The sequence below is a fragment of the Orbicella faveolata genome, unplaced genomic scaffold (genome assembly GCF_042242905.1).
Source record: "Orbicella faveolata isolate gen_17 unplaced genomic scaffold, um_ofav_v1 contig_13, whole genome shotgun sequence".
NCBI lineage: Eukaryota > Metazoa > Cnidaria > Anthozoa > Scleractinia > Merulinidae > Orbicella > Orbicella faveolata.
In genome coordinates this window covers 14556035-14574050 of record NW_028301540.1, presented here as the reverse complement: position 1 = coordinate 14574050, position 18016 = coordinate 14556035, and the positions used below count along the sequence as shown (strand labels likewise).

The following is an 18016-nucleotide window of genomic DNA, read 5'->3' as shown; positions in this document are numbered from 1 at the left end:
ATACTAGCTCGAGCAAAACTTTCAAAGCGGCTATTACACGTGGATATGAGTTGTGTACGCCTGTCACCCCATTGTTATAACTTTTTTTTGTATTTTCTTCTAACAATATCTATATGGAAGTGCCAAAAAGCCAGATGAGAAAAAAAACAAAAACACGAAAAGGATGAGCAAACTTTGGCACTGCGTGTTCGGTCTGTACGCACGACTTCGGTTAAGATTCTCCCATACAGACCTCCTGCTCGGTTGATAGGGTGTGTTCACGTGACGTCATCAAATTCGAAAAGTAAGCCGTTGCAGATCGTTGCAGTTCAAGCTCTCCAAAATTCGTGGAACTTGATCATTCCACGCTGTTGCTTTGCAGATATGATGGTGAGGAATGTTCCAAGACTCAAAACGCACTTCATTACAGAAAGCTACAGAAATATTGCTGTGCTCATGAAACGTTTTGTTTAGTGACGTTCTCGCTGGCGTCGCCGTCGTGGACTCGTGGTTTGCTAAAGCGCTCCTGATGATCGATATCGCGATGTGGTCGCACGCCTTAACTTCGCAAGTTTTTTCCTCTGATTTTGTTAACCCATTTTAGTGGAGGTTCCTCTGTAATATTACAAACAGAGGAAAACCAATAAGTACACTGTTACTTTTCAGACTTTTTCCTATATTCGCGGCCCGCGTTTAATTATCCAAATTTTAGTTTTATGAGAAGTTGTTTCATGGCACGTTCAGCACTAAGGTTTTGCATCCTAAATGCGAGGCTGCGGTTTGAAAAATATTATGGTATTTTCAGGGAAGGTCTATTGGCAAAATGGTATCGTGATGACGCCACAAGTGGTATTAGGGCAATTGTTCATCGGCCCGCATTTCTGTAGTTTAGCAGTCAATCGGTAAAAATAAAGCAGTTCGGGTGAATTTGGTACTCAATTCAAGTGCAGCACGGAGTAGCGTGTGACATCGTTAGAGTGCCCGAGATCTTGTGCACGAACAGGCTACAAACACCTCCAGTTCGTAAAACTAGACAGAATTCGTCTCCTACAGAGCCAGAATCGTCAGATCAGGGAAGTTTGGTAAATAGACGATGAGTGACCTCCGCCGCTGAAGTTTAACTGCCGATATGTCTCAAGAAAGGATTGTGTCCCTGAATGCACAGAATATAACCAGTTTGCGGATTACCGGCAATGGCGCTTGATTTTCACGACTTATTCTCAAGGTTCTCTCTCATTTTTCTCTAGCTTTTTAAGTTGATCAGGTATCCTCGACTATTTGTAAGAAATGTTGTTTCAAAAGAGCTCAGATTGAATAGATACCATTTAAAGCGAGCTGGTTAATTTGCTCTTAAAAGTGGATTATTAGTTTTAACAAATTAATGAATTAAACTCATATTTTCCCTGCCAGTTTTGTTTTAATCCTACTTCAGTTTAAATCCCCCAGCTGAAACTCTCCTGGCTTTAGCACTATTAATGTACAATTTCCCTTCGTAAGGCTTGTAAATATTGCAAAATATAAAGGTATGATGTCACAAATCCATGTCATTATTAAAAACCATATTAAGTGTTCCGTCAGTTCCCGTTCTTAGTTCTCCCGCTCTAAAAAGAAACAGTAACTAGGCACCTTACATGTCTTTAAACTGCCACACATAATCAAAAACAAAACAGGTAAAGGGTTAAATTGTTTAGCAAGTCAAGAAGATAAGAGCTGAAAATAGTTCATCATTGAGGTGTGGTTTCAACCGCACCCCTGACGTATATAATTCTATAATAAATGTCTGCTATTGAACGATCGAGAAGCCGAGCAGGAAGTGATTTGGTGAACTGCATATTCCGTGATGATGCTCCGCCGAGTCCACGCGACCCAGTAAAAAATAGAGGAGGGGGGAGGGGGTGGAGGGTAGTCGGTAAATAATTTATGTAGCAAATGTATTATAAGCTACGTTGTCCTTAACTCGTTTTAAATATATATTAATGTATACTCCAGGCTATCTGAGGTGCCAATAAAAGGAAAATTTATCCTCCAAATTGATTTCTTATCTTATCTTTTCTCACTTCCGGTGGGCCTCATTTTGAATGACGTCTTGGCATCATATTCCTAACAATGTTTTGATATGACTGAGCGTCAAATGTCACGAAAAGTGCTCAGAAATTCATGCTCGTTAGCTTTTTGTCGAAAATGCGAGGCACGGTCTGCTTTAAAGCTGGAACGCGCCATAAGTGGATTAAAAGAATGGATGGAATAATCAAAATTTGCTGAAATTTGACGTCCGCGCCATCTTTTATTACTCTAGCCTCATTTCCAAGTCAATCTGAAGGAAGGATCGGAATTTATGGTCACGTGACAGGTTATGCTCGGCGCTAGCTAAAGACCGAGAAGATTAGTTGTTGAGATTGAAAGTTTTGCTCCGCAAACTGCTGCCAGATTGGCAAGTTACAAAACCATTGACGGTTACAGAGGACTGCATTACAGCTACTGGTTGTATCGGCGATTTGCATGTGTGGTAATATACGTCGAATTATGGAGCATCCGCTTTATGGAATGTTGTTTTGAACGAACTCATCTACCACCTCTCTCACGGGAAGCTGGGACGTTTGTGCGTAAAACTCGGGTAAAAATGCCGGATGTGTTCCCTGAATGATTGTGTGCCGACGCCCATTATATCATTGCAACAGCCAGTTATCCCTCTTTGATTTTTCAGGGTGTATTAATTGAATTTACGAGCTCAAAGTGTGCTGTTTGTCCTGGAAGTCAGCCTGTTGGTCGGTATGAGCCTAATATTATAGGAGCCTTTCTCAAGGTCAAACCCATTTTTACTCCTTCGCAGATCTGTGATTTGGTTTGCGGGACGGCATCGCCACCCTGACTAGCTGACCATCGCAAAAGGTCTTCGAATCATTTGTAACATTGGAATATAAACGTGTAATTACGAATTATCAACTACAGCAATTTATTTCGAGAACTGCGGGAATTGCGGCTTCAGTTGCTGTTGGTGTATCTTTACGATTGTGCTTGGAGTTTGTTTCTCCTTCGCTCGGCTCTTCGACATGGGTTAAATTTAGCTGTAGTACAGAAACATATGGCTTCTATTAGAGGAAACGTGGAGGTGAGTTATCACAATGCTTCTGTTTTAAATAGAGGTTACGGGTTTTGTTGATCCAACTCGACAATCGCTATTTCTAAACATTGCAATTTTTCCGGCGGGGGTTTGTGAAAATTCCTCAGTGAATGGCCTTTCGTTGGCGTGTTAGCTTCCACTGAATGCCTAGTTGCTGTCAGTTGATATTCTACACTACACTTTGTAAATTTTCTAAACCAAAACAGCAGCTCGCACGTTTTACACGATTCGTAAATTAAACTGAGTAACTTGTTTATATTTGCCTTGACTGTGTCCGATGTCACAAAATGCCACACGTTTGTAAACGCTATTGTGGAGCATATTTTCTCACGCAAAATGTCAACGCAAAAAACCATTCGCATAAATGGAAGATTATTAGTAAACCGCCTTTAAGTAATCCTCTTTCGGCTGTGTGAAGTGTTAGTATTAGGCAAGAAGGATTCTTCTACGAACATAGCGTATATCGTTTAGAAGTCTTGGGTAAAAGAAATCGAATGCCTCGGTTTGGACCATGTTTGTGCTATTGGAGCGCGTTCGTCTTTAGGACTAACAGTGTTGTTATTTTTGAACACAATAGGTTCTAACGAAGTTATTTACGCTAATGTTGTGTTTCCGTAGTGTTAGAATTGACCACTCTTTGTGTTGTTTTGTCCGTGTTCATGTAAGATAACTATCTTGATCCATTCTTTATCTCGGCGATTTTTTCCCGCAATCGCTCGGTGTCTGAGCAGTTTAGCCTTAGAAGCATGTGTTAGTTGTTAAGCACGATCGAATGAATAAGAAATTTTTGGCGCAACATTCATTTTAACTTGACGACCTTCACAAACTTGGATGGCCTTTCTTTTATTTGATGTCAGATTGGAAAAAATTTGATTATTAGCTTGCAAGATTACCCAAGTGGAAAAACTGTCATTTCCTTTCACTTGAAGGGCGATTGTATATAATTTTTCAGATTAAAATTGCATTCTTTAATCATGGGTTAGGAAAAGCTTTTACTGCAAATGAGTGAATTTTAACGGGTCTTTTCACATTGTGGGCATAGAATGTAAATTAATTATGACTGTTGTTAATTAAAAGTAAGATTATGAGTATTTTATTAGGTGTAATTACTCCTTGATATTTATGTTACCCTGTTTGTGGTAAATCAAATTATTTTAATTTTTGTAACCTTAACTAACATGTCATTTAGTTTTCTAAAGAAAACTTTACTCATTGTTTAACAATACCAGACTTTGTAGAAAACGACAGATTGACTTTATGACAAACCTTCACAGTGCTGTGATAAACAAATGCAGTTTTTTAATTATCTACTTTTGACTTGCAGTTGCAAAAAGTAAAGTGCACGCAGTGATAATGGCAAGCATGAAACTTTTTATTTTGAAAATCAGTATGCGTCGGCACAGAATCAGACACACAGCTTAGCAGATCACAAAAAAAAATGGTGATTTTTGCCGGCTGCCTGCTACTTTTGACAACCAGGGTTATGTAAACTAATGGATTAGTGTTATTTGAAGTGTACAGTACATCTGTGTTTGTGTTAAACATCGTGACTGCTTCTGCTGAGAGAAATTCCAAATGTTTAACTTCAGCTATTCCTGTGGCTGCATTTTGTTTTGAATGGACAGTCCCAACTGTTTGAACAGATGAATATTTTTTTGAATGGCTAACAGCAGTTGTTCAAACAGCTAAATATTTTTCTAAATGGATAACCCCAGCCATTTGAATGGCTTCCTATTGATCATGAATGGATGTTATACAGCAAGGGAACAGTTCTTTGCCGTTTGAACGGAAACCTGTCAGTGTACATAATTTTTTGCCTGAGCAGTCACAAATTTGCAGTTAACGTATGCATAATTATACTACAGTTGTAACTGAGTATTGAAAGTTTACATCATGTAGATATCTTACTTGTGTGGTATACTTTCATTGGTAACTTTTATATATATACTTGACATTTCTGAATTGTTCATACATTTAATAAAAACTTTACTTCAGTACTTTTACATTCAAAATATAACATGTACTGATTACCAATGCTAACAATGTGCAGTTACCACATGAAAAGCCAGAAGCAAAAATATTTCCTTTACCAGTCTGGCTTTCCAGATTTTGGATAAATATTGGTTAACTACTATGTAAGAGCTGATTTTAGCAGAAACTGCGAAGGACACTGAAGTTGATGAAATTACATAGTTGATAGTATCATGTGAAGAGGTTTGAAGTATGTAGATATGTATAACTGCCATATTTCACTGTCTACCAACTTTACTGAAACATAGTGTAATCATTGAGCCGATGATGGCAGCAGAACTACCAAAGCATGTCTGAAAAAAATAACCTGAAAATAAAAACTACAGCTAATCAAAGTATTTCTTAAAACCACTGGGAACTAATTATTGGCAATGTAAGGGCTTCATTAGCCCAATAATGTAGATCTATAACTTAAACAAAACATAATTGTCAGGGAAGTTCCACATGTAGGTTATGGGAAGAAACCCATTCCAACAGTCAAAAACTTCAGACATTCAGACTTCAGAAATGCAGGGCAATCAATAAATAATGGTACAATTTCAAATTCAGGAATGAGAAGGTGCAAATCAGATAACATTGATAGGTGCAGGTAATTAAAACCCTGAAATCAGGCCAAAATTTATCTGAATATTATATATGCACTCATGAATGGAACAAGTGAAAATAGCCCTCATACATGTGTGTAGAAACAAACGTAAAATACTTCAGGCATATGAAAGCCTTTGGATGCAAAATGTATAGTGTCTACACTTAAACATTCAGTTGCAGAATATACATGAACTACCATTCTGTTTCCTACTCTGTTTCAAAATTTGAAATGATTTCAAGTAATTTTGTAGATCATCCTAATTTCCAATGATGGTGTAACTGTAAAACTCAAACAACAAAGGTTGATAATTGGGCAAAAGCAAAATGAGTTCTATATTTTCAATTTATTTGCAGTGTATTATAAATTTTGAGCTTTATTTGTGCACTTTTTAATAGCCCTTTTCATAGTTTATCTTTCTCATTTACATTACAATGTAATCCAATGTGGATGTGAGGCAATTTCGGGCTAAAACTGCAAAATAGCCTGAAATTGCCTCACATCAATGCTAGATTTTATTGTAATGCAAATGAGCAAAGGTAACCGTGAAAAGGGCTTTTCACGAACGTGATTCTTTACATGGTCCTCCTCTGTGCCATTGTCTTTCATTGAGTTCATTATAACAGTTTTATTTTTTGACCTAGGGGTCATTGACATTGTCTACTTCCATGTATCTCATTCATGAATTACATGAAATATAATTTCTAATTCTCCTTCTGCAAGTGAGGTTATGTTATGTCAGTGTACATGTTAAATAACAAGCAGTATCAATTTGATCAGGTTTAAAAACTTGGTGCAAGTTCACAACTTAAAGTTGAGGAATTATTTTGTGGATGTTATTTAGATAGGTGGTGTGATATCTGTGTGTTTTCTTAAAGTATTACAGTATTGGAAATTTCAAAGTTGTGGTCCTTAGATGTAGGGGAAACATGGCAGGAAATGCTGCAAAATCTTTGTATAAAAATCTAGTGTGTATGCATTTGTTTCTGAAAGGGTTAGTATTCTGAGTGACATTTGTAGACTTTGTCATTTTTTAAAGGTGTCATTCAGTCTATCAGTAAAGTTTTCCTAGCTTTTTCGTAGTTTACCAGGTTGACTGAAGCTGGAGACAATTTTGTACTGCTTCCAAACACTGTAACCAGTAGATGTGTATGTTTAAATCCTATGTGGGTGAACTTTACTTTATAAAGTCTGCATTTAGTCATGGTGTAGTACACGTAAGTGTGGTTTTCGATTGAAACCAGGTGTAAAACATGGTTTGTTACATTAACATTATCCCAACTTAAAAATTCAACCCTCAGTTTGAAATACAAGAGCACTTACACGTACTTACTTGCTTTGTATATTAGGAACTAGCTTAGTGTAGCTGTCATATATTAGGCAGCAAAAAATTATACCAGCAAATAAAAGAGCAAAAACTGTTAAATCTTTATCTCTTAGCTTATTTTATTTTTTCCAATTAATTAATTCAGTGTTTAATCTCTTTCTCAGGAAAGTGAATTGTCTTGGCAACAAAAGCACGATTTTGCGAATAACCCAGGATATCTCCCACCCTCCAAGTTAATAAGTTTACAACGTCAAAGTAATGGATTTGGATTCACTTTGAGGCATTTTGTTGTTTACCCTCCAGAGCTTATAAGGAAAACAAGTGAGGTTAGTATACTATGTACAGTGATGCTATTTTGTTACTACTGGCCAGTTGTTTTCTTGTAGTGGGGTAGGTTGTTCATTTTATTGATTATAAACCCACGATGGTAAAATTTTAAAAACCATCAAAACACTACGTTGCCAAAGCCGGATAGATGTTTCTGTTTATGGTTATTATTATTATTATTATTATTATTATTATTAGTATTAGTATTAGTATTAGTATTAGTATTAGTATTAGTATTATTTAGGCTTCGTAGCAACACAATCTAAGATATGGCTTTGATGAACCATGCAATGTTTTTGATATCTCACTTTGTTATACTATTTATTGCATATTTTCATTTTATTTCTCACTGTACAACTGACAGTGGATGATGTTTCATGTGAAACATGTATTGTCTTCATTAAAAAATGAACTTCAAAAACATTGTGTGCTTCATCAAAGCCATATTATTATTATTATTATTGTTGTTGTTGTTGTTGTTGTTATTATTATGGTTCTATTTTTATCTCTGGTTTCTATCTTTTCAAACCAGTTTAATTTTCATCAAGGGATAGGGGAAGAGGAGTCTGGGATTATTAACTTATTAGACCAACGAATATGGGGAAATTTACAGCAATTGCTTGCACGGGGCTTGACTTTCAGGAAAAACCTTGGGGCCAGCTGGCCCGTAAGTTTTCAGATTAAGACACCAGCAAAAGTATTTTGGTAAAAAGTGTAAAACGTTAGTCGCCAGTGAAAGAAATAGGTTGCACTGGTAACCCCAGTGGTTGCAATGTCAAGCTCCGTTGCATGGCCTAGTGCAGATGAAGATGGACTTCAAAGTCATAGATCAGGTGTTTGAATCTATATGAGTATTAGAAAAAAAAAGTGTTATAGTATGGGAGTAACATGATAAATTCTGGAATGAGGTATGGGGTTAATATGGGATGGGGTAGGGTAGGGTACGATACATTAAAAAATTTCAATTTTCACACACTGCTGGGAGCCATGCCAAGCCGAACCATGCATCCTTACTTTTATTAACATAACAACATAACATAGCTATCTTACCAAGGCGCAAAAAAAGTGGCTAGGAAATAAATTCACTGCAACTTAATAGACTCTAAAAATACTTCATAGGTGGGTGGGTGGGGCATTTTAGGCAATGGTGGTTCGCAAAACAAAAACTGGACCTTCTACAAGCCATGTGACCTGAAATCCCCTGTACACTTGTACATGTATAGGTAGCTCAATAAACACACTGAGATTCAGTATGGTCCCATCCTTCGAATTTATTATTAGATGATTATTGGACTTTGTCAGGTTTGTCAATGTCCATTTGCATGCATGAATGACCACAATTAGGATGTAAAGCAAATCCAGCAAAATCTACACAAGCAGACTGCATGTATTTTACTTGGGGATACCGACTGAACAAGACTAAAACATGTCAACTTTATAATTATAAACCTAAATCACAAGCTTTGAAGACAAGATTTAAATATTGTTGGGATTTCTTACAACAGAGGATTGGAGGTGAAGATGATTGACATCTACCAAAACTAAACTTTCTGTCTAGATTTTCTGCTCTGAAGGTTGTGTGTGAATGATGACCATTGTAAGGTGTTGCTGAGAATTAACTAACAACAGTTGCAGCCCATAACTTGTTTAATGACTGGCAAGACCCAAACCACAATCACATGCTTCACTGTGTTCATTGTGTGTTTAATATTATGTCCTATTTTTTTCTTTTTCCTTAAGCCTGGTCCAGGACCAGGTGTAAATGGTCTTGACCACCATGTTGATGACATTGAAAGACAAAAGGCAGAGCCCATGGACACTGTGTTTGTGCGGCAAGTGGCACCCAGTGGACCAGCAGACAGGGCAGGGCTCTCTACAGGTAACGCCTTAACATACAGAATTGTTTGTTTTTAGATGTTGGCACCTATGGTTACTGTGCATCTTTACTGACCACGTAATTCATGTCACAACATCATGCCATCTCATACATAAGGTGTGCGCGCTACTTAAAGAGGGAGAAGTAAAAGCAAGTACCGGGTTTCATTTTTGAGGAGTGTTTACTCTCTTTCTGTACTTTTGGAGTAAGCTAGTTCTGTCGGAAGTGGTTCTGCATTAGACAGTTGCTCGAGATAGTAAAATTGGCTGTGAGAGTGTTCACAGTCATCACTCATTTCTGCCATTAATATTAAGTGCATCATTTTAGGGGACCAAGTGCCTTTCCAGTAGGGCCTTATGGGTCATATGATCATTGGTGTTTTCCCTCTATTTTTACATGTTTTGTCTGCTCTATGATGACCATGAAGTACAGCGTGATGTCATAAGCATGTAATGCTGCATTCCTTTTGGCCTGTGCCGTGGGTTATGGATTGCACTGGTAATTGGCCTCGAGCGCAGTGCCCACAAATTGTCTCTCAACTTTGTTTGGTTACCTTTTTCAGGTGACCAGATTGTTTCTGTTAATGGCCAACCAGTAATGGGAAAGTCCTATTCACAAGTGATTGAACTTATTCTATCAAGGTAAGAAAAAGTAACGAGAAATAATGTCAAGTACATGTATTACCAGGTGAGTGGTTCCCACATACAAAGTCTTGGACATGTACTTCTCAAACTTCAAATAATGTAATCATAAACATTGTATATGTACCTGTAGAAATTTGGTAATATGATGATTATATTTCATGGCGATTCTGATCATTCAATAGTGTATAATTAAACCAAAGTTATAGCCTCAAGAATTCATACCTCTTTTCCTGCCCCAACATATTAAGCATTTAGCCGCTCTCCCAGGGCTTGAAATTGCGACCAATACAGTCGCAAATTTGTGACTAGGTTTTGCCTTGACTGACACAAATTAAAAGGGCTACTGCTAGCAGTAATCTCAAAGAAAAAAGGACATTGCTTGTGGATAAAAGACACAATTTATGCGAATAGATATAAAGCAAACCCATGATTTTTGGATCACCTACTGGATCACCATGTTTCATTATGCTAAGGCACACCAAAGTAAACAACTCTCTCTCTCTCTCGAAAACTTCAAAATGACTATCCCTGTTTGAAATTGCCCTATAATGCATTGCAAACCCTTGAGCATTGAGTATGTCATGTATGTCTATGGATTGTGTCTCTTCTATTTGACTTTGCGACTAAAAATTTACATTTAGCAACTATTTTTTACCACTTAGTCGCCAAATGGTGACTTAAAGTGCACCTAACCCCAAAAATTTTTTTCGCTAAAACAAATCTACTTGTTATTTGAAATAGTTCTGCGAAAAAAATTTTGGATTCCGTTAAATCCTCGATTTTCTGTGCCCCAACGAAATCTCTAAAATAGCTCCAAAACACTGCCATTTTGTTTCAGTCCGAGTTTGAGGAGAATGGGTCCAGCGGCTCTTGTGATGTCTACCCAGGAAGGTTGGATATCTCACGTCCTCTCATTTCCTTCAGGACCGTGCAATACACATTTGAAAAGTGTGCAGAAACACCTTCCAGAGGTGCTATTGGCTGTTGCAGCAATGTTCCAGATTTAAAGAAAGATATACTGTACAATTTACTGACGATGATTGGCTAATGGTGCAATAAAGACATAAATGATGGTTGATTTTGTCGAACTGAAACAAGCGAACTGAATCTGTGAGAACCATTGAAGAACTCTCACTGGAATTTGTTCCGCAGACTTTTGAACGCTATTTTCATAAATTTTTTGCTTAAAGCTAACCAGCAATTTGTAGAAATACTACCGACAACCTATATCTTCCAATCCCGCAGTATTTATAACATAACCGGCAAAGTTGTGTGATCCGATCATGATCAAGAAGCGTTATACTGATATGTAAATAGATCGCAACGGTATGCCACTAATCAACACTTATTTCTCTTTCGATTTAGATGAAAGTCGAAGATTAATCCTTTAGAATTACATGATAACAAAATTGTTAGACTCACAGAGTTTTTCGAAGGTTTGGAAATCAGCAGTGCGACAAAGATTCTGTGCAGTAGCGTGGAAAATATGACCGCGTAACATTATCTGCGGACAACTTAGGGAACACATCCTTTCCGTTTATCCGATGGATTTCACTGCAAACTTTGAGAACAATTTACATTGGTTATTTGGAGTTACGACTTAAAACGTGTGACAATGTGAAATTGGTAATTGTATGAAATGTTTCCTTCCGCCTTGCTTCCCGCAGCTTCAAAAATACAGGTCCAAACAATACGATTTTCAATCAATCAAAGCCAATGTTTTGGAGGTCATCAAGTCTTGAAAACTGCAAAACGTACGTTGCTCTTATAAACATGAATTCAAGTGAAAGTAAAACACAAACTGGATTTAACAGAACAATCACACCTTGACAAAATACATTCTCGCTAAGGACAAATGTAAATGGGCTATAAACATGCGTGGTAATCTTATGTTTAGTTGACGAAATTACCACCCAAAGCAGTCCTTGAGTTTTCTTTCCTGCTTTTTGTTTGCCTGCTCCTCCACTTCATATCTAGCTTTCCATTCCTAATATACAAGCAGCTCGTCCGCAAAGAAGTCTTCTCCTTTGTTGCTTGAAATATTGTAAACTGCTCTCAAAGCTCTAAGCAGTGAGTTCACAGTTGTCGAACATGCTTGATCGAAGTTTATTTCAGAGCCTTCCAAATCAAAACCTAACTCTGACTCCAGTGACGAAAAAGAAATGACTCTGAGACAAAACTTGGATGTTTTAGTCCCAAAATACATTGGAACAATTAGTTTTGCGTTCCATTTTCTCGAGCAAATACAGAGAGTTGACTGAGGTGCTATTGTGTTTGGTTCCTGGGTAGACGTCATCAGGTACTGCCGCCCCAGACTCCCTAAAATGCAGTCGTGAAACACTTCAAACGCGACTTTGAAAGGGCATAGAAAATTGAGGATTCAACCAAATTCAAAAATTTCTTTACCCAAATGCTTCAAATAAAGTCTAGATTCATTTTAGCGAAAAACAATTTTGGGGTTAGGTGCACTTTAAAGATTTTGTTAATTTCGAGCCCTGTCTCAGAGCAAGGAATTCCCAGTAAAGGAAAGTAATGCAAATTTCAGAATGAGGGAGATTATTGTGAGAACCTTATTTGTTGAGAGAACAGAACACATTTATCACAATGTTAGTTGAATTGTCCCTAAATGTAAAGCTTAAAGTGCAGAAATGTGGCCTCTGAGGGTTCTTTAGGATTGCGACTTTGATAAAATAATGCTTTTTCCTTTTTTGTCCCAAACCATTTGTACAATTCCTTTGTCAGCTTTGCATGGCATGGTAAAGTCTGCATGCGAGCCAAGTGGCCCATCAGGCCGGAGCTTATCCCGGTTTCTGTAGCATGAAGCGACTAGGAGTATTTCTACTCCCCCCTCGATGGGATGCTAGTCCATTGCAGGGTTACCCCCAGCATTAAGTTCGCCAGTGCCCATTTATACACCTGGGTGGAGAGAGGCACTGTGAGAGTAAAGTGTCTTATTGCCCAAGAACACAACACAATGTCCCCGGCCAGGGCTCGAACCCGGACCGCTCGATCCGGAGAAGAGCACACTAACCACGAGGCCACCGCGCCTCCCCTTTTGCATGGCATACTACTGAGAAATGAATGTTGAGAAAAATCACTGCTATTTAAACTTAAGCAAATTTTAAAGTTATGTTAACTTTGTGAAACATTAAATTCCTATGATAAGGTAGATACAGTGTGCATACAACAACTAATGGGTGTGAAAAATCATTTGGTCTTTTAGCCAAGAACTGCTGGAGTTAGGTATTATTCCTAAGGAAGACTGTGTTCTTCAGATGGTGAGTGACTGAGAAATGTCATAGAAGTAAATAGTACTTAACACTGGGTTAGCTGACCAGGTAGTCAGTAAATTACTACTGTCTACACAGATGATCTGCACTGACTCTGATAATTGCAGTGACACATTTACATTTAGTAAACAACTGAATATTATTGACAAACCTTGTGGCTCGTGCCATTTTAAAGGCATTTATGTGGTAAGGCAAGTTAGAATGGCAGCGTGTCTGTATGGTTGGGGTGTCAGACTTGAGATGCGGGGGTGCGTTCTTACCACCAAGCTGGAGTTGTTTCCTGGTAGTCCCTAGTTCATCTCCCTGGTCTTGCTTGTACATGTAAATAGCCAACTGGTCTGCCTCTCACTGGAGTTTTAAGCCTATTATATTTAATTGAAATATATTTGTTTCTTTCAATTTAAGTGGCAGGCTTGAAAACTATCTAGGTGTAGCTAAGTGCATTGACCACTGCAATTTTTTTTTATTTTTTCCTGTTTTTCTAGTCATTCCTTGCCCAATTTGTTATAAATTTACTCACATATAACAAGCATAGAAACTCATGCTAGTCCGTGTGTGCTATATGCTGCATACATGTACATGTACTGTGCATGTAACCAAAATGTAACTAAAAGTAGTTGAACCACTTTTAGAAAATGATACATGTACTTACAATACTTTAAATCCCTTATTTTAATTCAAAGACATCTACGGACAATTTTCTGATGTGCCTGACCCCTCCAGTTCAAAGTAATTCTGTTGCTGTGGTCTGGATAGTCTGCATGCTCAAAAAGAGAATTTTACAGTGAAGTGTCGCAGCAGTTTTGTCACACATTGTAGTCCCATACTCGGGTCGTGACATGTGAACTTTGCTAAAACCATTTGTATACAAATGGTTTTAGCAAAGTTAACACTATTTTCAATCATCCATTGGAAGAGTTGCATGTTTTGAAACAGTCAGTCACCTCCAAATTTGTGATTATTGATTTGTATTTCTCTCTGTTCTGTGTTATTTGAACTCTGGGGTTTTAAAAGAACAACTGCATGTTGTCATTCAAGTTCATTCAGTAAATCTTATTTTGTGTGTTCTTTTAAGGTAACTCCCACACTCTCCATTTCTCCAAGCATTACTGTTGGTGCCCACGAAATTAGCCAGTCTCCTCCACCTGTCAAACCTAAACCAATGTTTAGACGTCTGTCGAGCCATGACAGCCCAGCAAGGGTCATGTCAACAGTGACAATAAACCCTGCAAACTCATATCATTTGAAAATGTCGGACAAAAACTCTCAGAGTTCCGTTGACAATTCTACTCCAGTTGTTACACTTAGGCGTGGCTCTGTGGATAGAACTGCCATGGAGAACAGGAGTTTTGTGATCACCTCTGAGAGTATGGATTATAACAGCAATTTGAAGTCAAGAAGTTCCAGCACTCTGGAAAGTAGTGCTGTGAATTCGCCCCGCATGGATGGCTCTTATTTTATGGCTGCAACTGATTCTACTGGAAGACCGCTTGCACTTCGCTTTGAGAAAGGTTCAAAAATGGGTAACACGCTGACAGTGTTGGAAGATTCCAGAACAAAGACTCGTTCTCATTCTCTACCAGTGGTAGAAATGCAGGGATTTGGCGAGCGAAACAGAACCAGTAGCAATTTATCTGATGTAGATAGAGTTAATTCCATGAACTTAAATGATGGATATACATCAAATGAAAAGAGTCATGGGTCAGTCAGTACCCCACCGTTCATGCTGTCAGTGCCTAGAACAGTAGCCTCTGATAGCCCTTCGACAACATACATGAACACAAGCCCAGACATGGGCTCTCGTCAGCCTGTGGCAACTGATCCAGGCTACAAGAAAGGACGAGCATCATATGAAGAAACCACATCTTACCTCATTAGAACAATTGCCTCTCACATGAATAAAGATCGTCAGGGAGGTTTAAAGTCCTCCACTGTTGGGACAACACTACTTGAGAGCAAAGAAGGACAACCTTATAGGCAGAGTGGTGGTAATGAAAGATGGACACCACCAGATTCAAATACTGAACTGTACAAAGATGCAGATTCTCCACATCCAGCAAAAGTACCGCGTCAAAGTGAGGACCAAGTGAAGCAAGGGGCCTATTCAAGCCAAGTGGCCATCTTCCCAAACAAACCTGCTTTTGATGAAATGCATTTCACACCGACAGTTGGAACCACTGACATGGAGTCTTCTGCTGTAAACAAACAAGGCAGTCCAAAGCCACGACGTGTGTCATACCTGATGGCAACTTCTCGAGGGAGCTCAACCTTGTCAGACCAGAAAATCTGGTCAACTGCTCCTCAAGGCAGAAAGCCTGGGAAATCATCTTTGTTTGAAGCATTCTCTACCATGTTACCACCAGTCATGGTGCATGTTTCATCTGGGATGGAGCTCTGTGAGGATGTCAATGGAGAAGAGGGGATGGAGATACCTACCAACGAGCAGGAGGATGAGGTGTGTATAGTGCACTCATGACACTTTGACTGCAAAGCTCAAATTATTAACCGCGATTGGGGTCTTTACAGGAAAATTTGAAACGGAGACCTCACTGTGTTGACTGCGCAATAGCGAGGTCAATACTGCAAGACAGAGGTTTGAGATTTTCCCGTGAAGACCGAACATTTGAGAGGGAGAAAAATACCCTAGAATTAGCCAATCAGAGCATGTGTTACATTGGCTACAAACACAAGCCACATAATAGTGCAGTTTATTGTACATCTCAGATAGTATGCATACTGTGTTTGGTCTTTTCTGAGCATTACGTAACTTGTATTCCTTTGCTGATGAATTTGTCAATTCTCGGCACCTGTATTCTTGATATTCCCAGGTATTCTCGGTCTCAGCCGATGAAAAGTCTGGTACTGAAACTACAGTGCAGCGCTCCAACCGACGTATCTCGTATGTGATGGCCACTTCATCTCCATCATCACCCAGACATGAAGCATCATTGGAAGCTACAAAAGAGGAAGAGGTAAACAACAGTACCAGGCTCCCCTGACTGGAGAGCTTACTTGTTTGTTTTACATGCAGTAATCAGGGTTGATCGTCTCTGTTAACCATTAATAGCTATTTGAAGCAATGGAATTCAAAATGGCCGCCACATCAGTAAAAAGAGCTATTTAGTGCATATTCATTTGAAAGTACATTCTTGGGCCTTCCCAAGCCAAACTAGAAAGGAAATTAGAAACAAATTTTGCATGTACTAGCCCCCCCTAACTCCCAGATGTTTGTGCTCTGAAAATGTTCGTGCTTGCAAATTCGTTCTGTAGCCAGCAGAAGAGAATACTTACATGTATCAGTGTTATCACTGTTTGCTGTACTCGTTGTTAATATTGTCGTTCTTGTACACTGTAAGGAGAGGTTGTTACTTCTGGAGAATTCAGTGTTAAGTGAAGAGCAGTGTTTACTGTTTTGGAACATTACATTTGATTGATGTACATGTATGTCATAGATCAGGGCGGGAAAAACATATTGAAATCCAGTTGCCCACTGGGCCAGTACCTTTCAGTTTCCAGTTGCCCCCACTTAAATATTACTTGGTCAATAGGCATGCAATGTTTCTGGCTTGTCAACTAAAAAGACTACAGGAGCTAATTTCACTTGCCCATTGGACCACCAAACGTCCATTTTCAGTTGCCCAAGAGCAAAATTTAGTTGCCCTGGGCAATTGGACCTGGGCTTTTTTCCTGCCCTGGAGATAAAACTGGTCACTGAGATATCATCATCATCATCATTTCTTGTCATGCCAGTAGGTGCATAAGGCCGTCACGCTTTCCGACCAACACTCCCTGTTCCGTGCCACCGCTTTGGCTACTTCTCAGCTCTTCCGCCCCGCCTTGTTTCTTTCCTTCTCCACCGTCCTTCTCCAAGTTGTCTTTGGCCTCCCTCTCACTCTTCGACCTTCTGGTGTCCATCCCAATGCTGTGAAGCAGTCGTTCGCACCCTCTCTCCTGAGTATGTGTCCCAACCAGTTCCACCTTCTTCGTCGTATCTCGCAGCTTATGTCATTGACCTCTGCCATTTCAACCACTCGGTCACTGAGATACACATGTTCTCAAATATGAGCATTGTTGTGATTTGTAACCTTCAGTTTTGACATGGAACTTAGTATTTTGCAGACATTAAACTTTTTCTTATGTTGTTATTATTCCAGGAAAACAAAGAGAGGGGTGAGCAACTTCCTGGCATGTTAGAAGTAAGTGCTTTCTTGGTCAAAGTTCTGTACCTAAATGCAAGTGACAAGAAATTTAACTGGAAGAAATGTTCTAATACTTATTATGCACTTGTACATGTATATGACATTGCCAGAAATATCATACTGTATTAAATTGTAGCTTCGGCATAACCACCTTTTTATGCCTTTTTCTTGTGGGCTAACTTAGCTTATTTGGCCTGCCCTGGTCATAATGAAAAAGTATCTACTTGCTATCTATAGAGGGCAATCAGGGATGTAGCTAACAAAACTCTAAGCAGGCTCATTACAAACCCAGCTGGCTTTTCTGGCTCTTACTACTCCAACGTCTCCCCAAGTCTTTGCTTTTGTGTTAAATTTAAGCCACATTTAAGTTCTCTTCCAGGCAGTGAAATTAGCCTGCAGCCTGCCTTTTTTACACCCCAGTCAATGGTATTAATTTATTTTTTTGTTTTCATTTGTGCATGCTGTTGGGAGTGAAGGTTGTTGTTGTTGTTGTCGCTAAGTGCTTTGATTGTATTTGTTCCAGGTGTGCAAAGAAGGTTTACTTTGGAGAAAAGTGGCTGTAGTGGATGGGGGCAAGGTACAGGCAGTATAATTACATCTAGTTCACCAGTAATCCCTTTTGGGACAGATCCAGAG

The 18016-nt window shown here is 38.8% G+C and overlaps 1 protein-coding gene across 1 annotated transcript in view; it reads left to right on the top strand.

The window, feature by feature from the left end:
* Window positions 1-2303: 2303 nt before the first annotated feature.
* Window positions 2304-18016, top strand: part of LOC110040166 (rho GTPase-activating protein 21-B-like) — a 31770-nt gene continuing 16057 nt past the window's right edge. The window contains exons 1-10 of the mRNA XM_089284727.1: window positions 2304-2593; window positions 2684-3088; window positions 7209-7370; window positions 9112-9250; window positions 9810-9888; window positions 13115-13169; window positions 14257-15636; window positions 16010-16153; window positions 17336-17377; window positions 17904-17957. Coding sequence (XP_089140853.1) covers window positions 3062-3088; window positions 7209-7370; window positions 9112-9250; window positions 9810-9888; window positions 13115-13169; window positions 14257-15636; window positions 16010-16153; window positions 17336-17377; window positions 17904-17957 — 2082 coding nt within the window. The 5' untranslated portion in view covers window positions 2304-2593; window positions 2684-3061. The remainder of the gene's footprint in view (window positions 2594-2683; window positions 3089-7208; window positions 7371-9111; window positions 9251-9809; window positions 9889-13114; window positions 13170-14256; window positions 15637-16009; window positions 16154-17335; window positions 17378-17903; window positions 17958-18016) is intronic.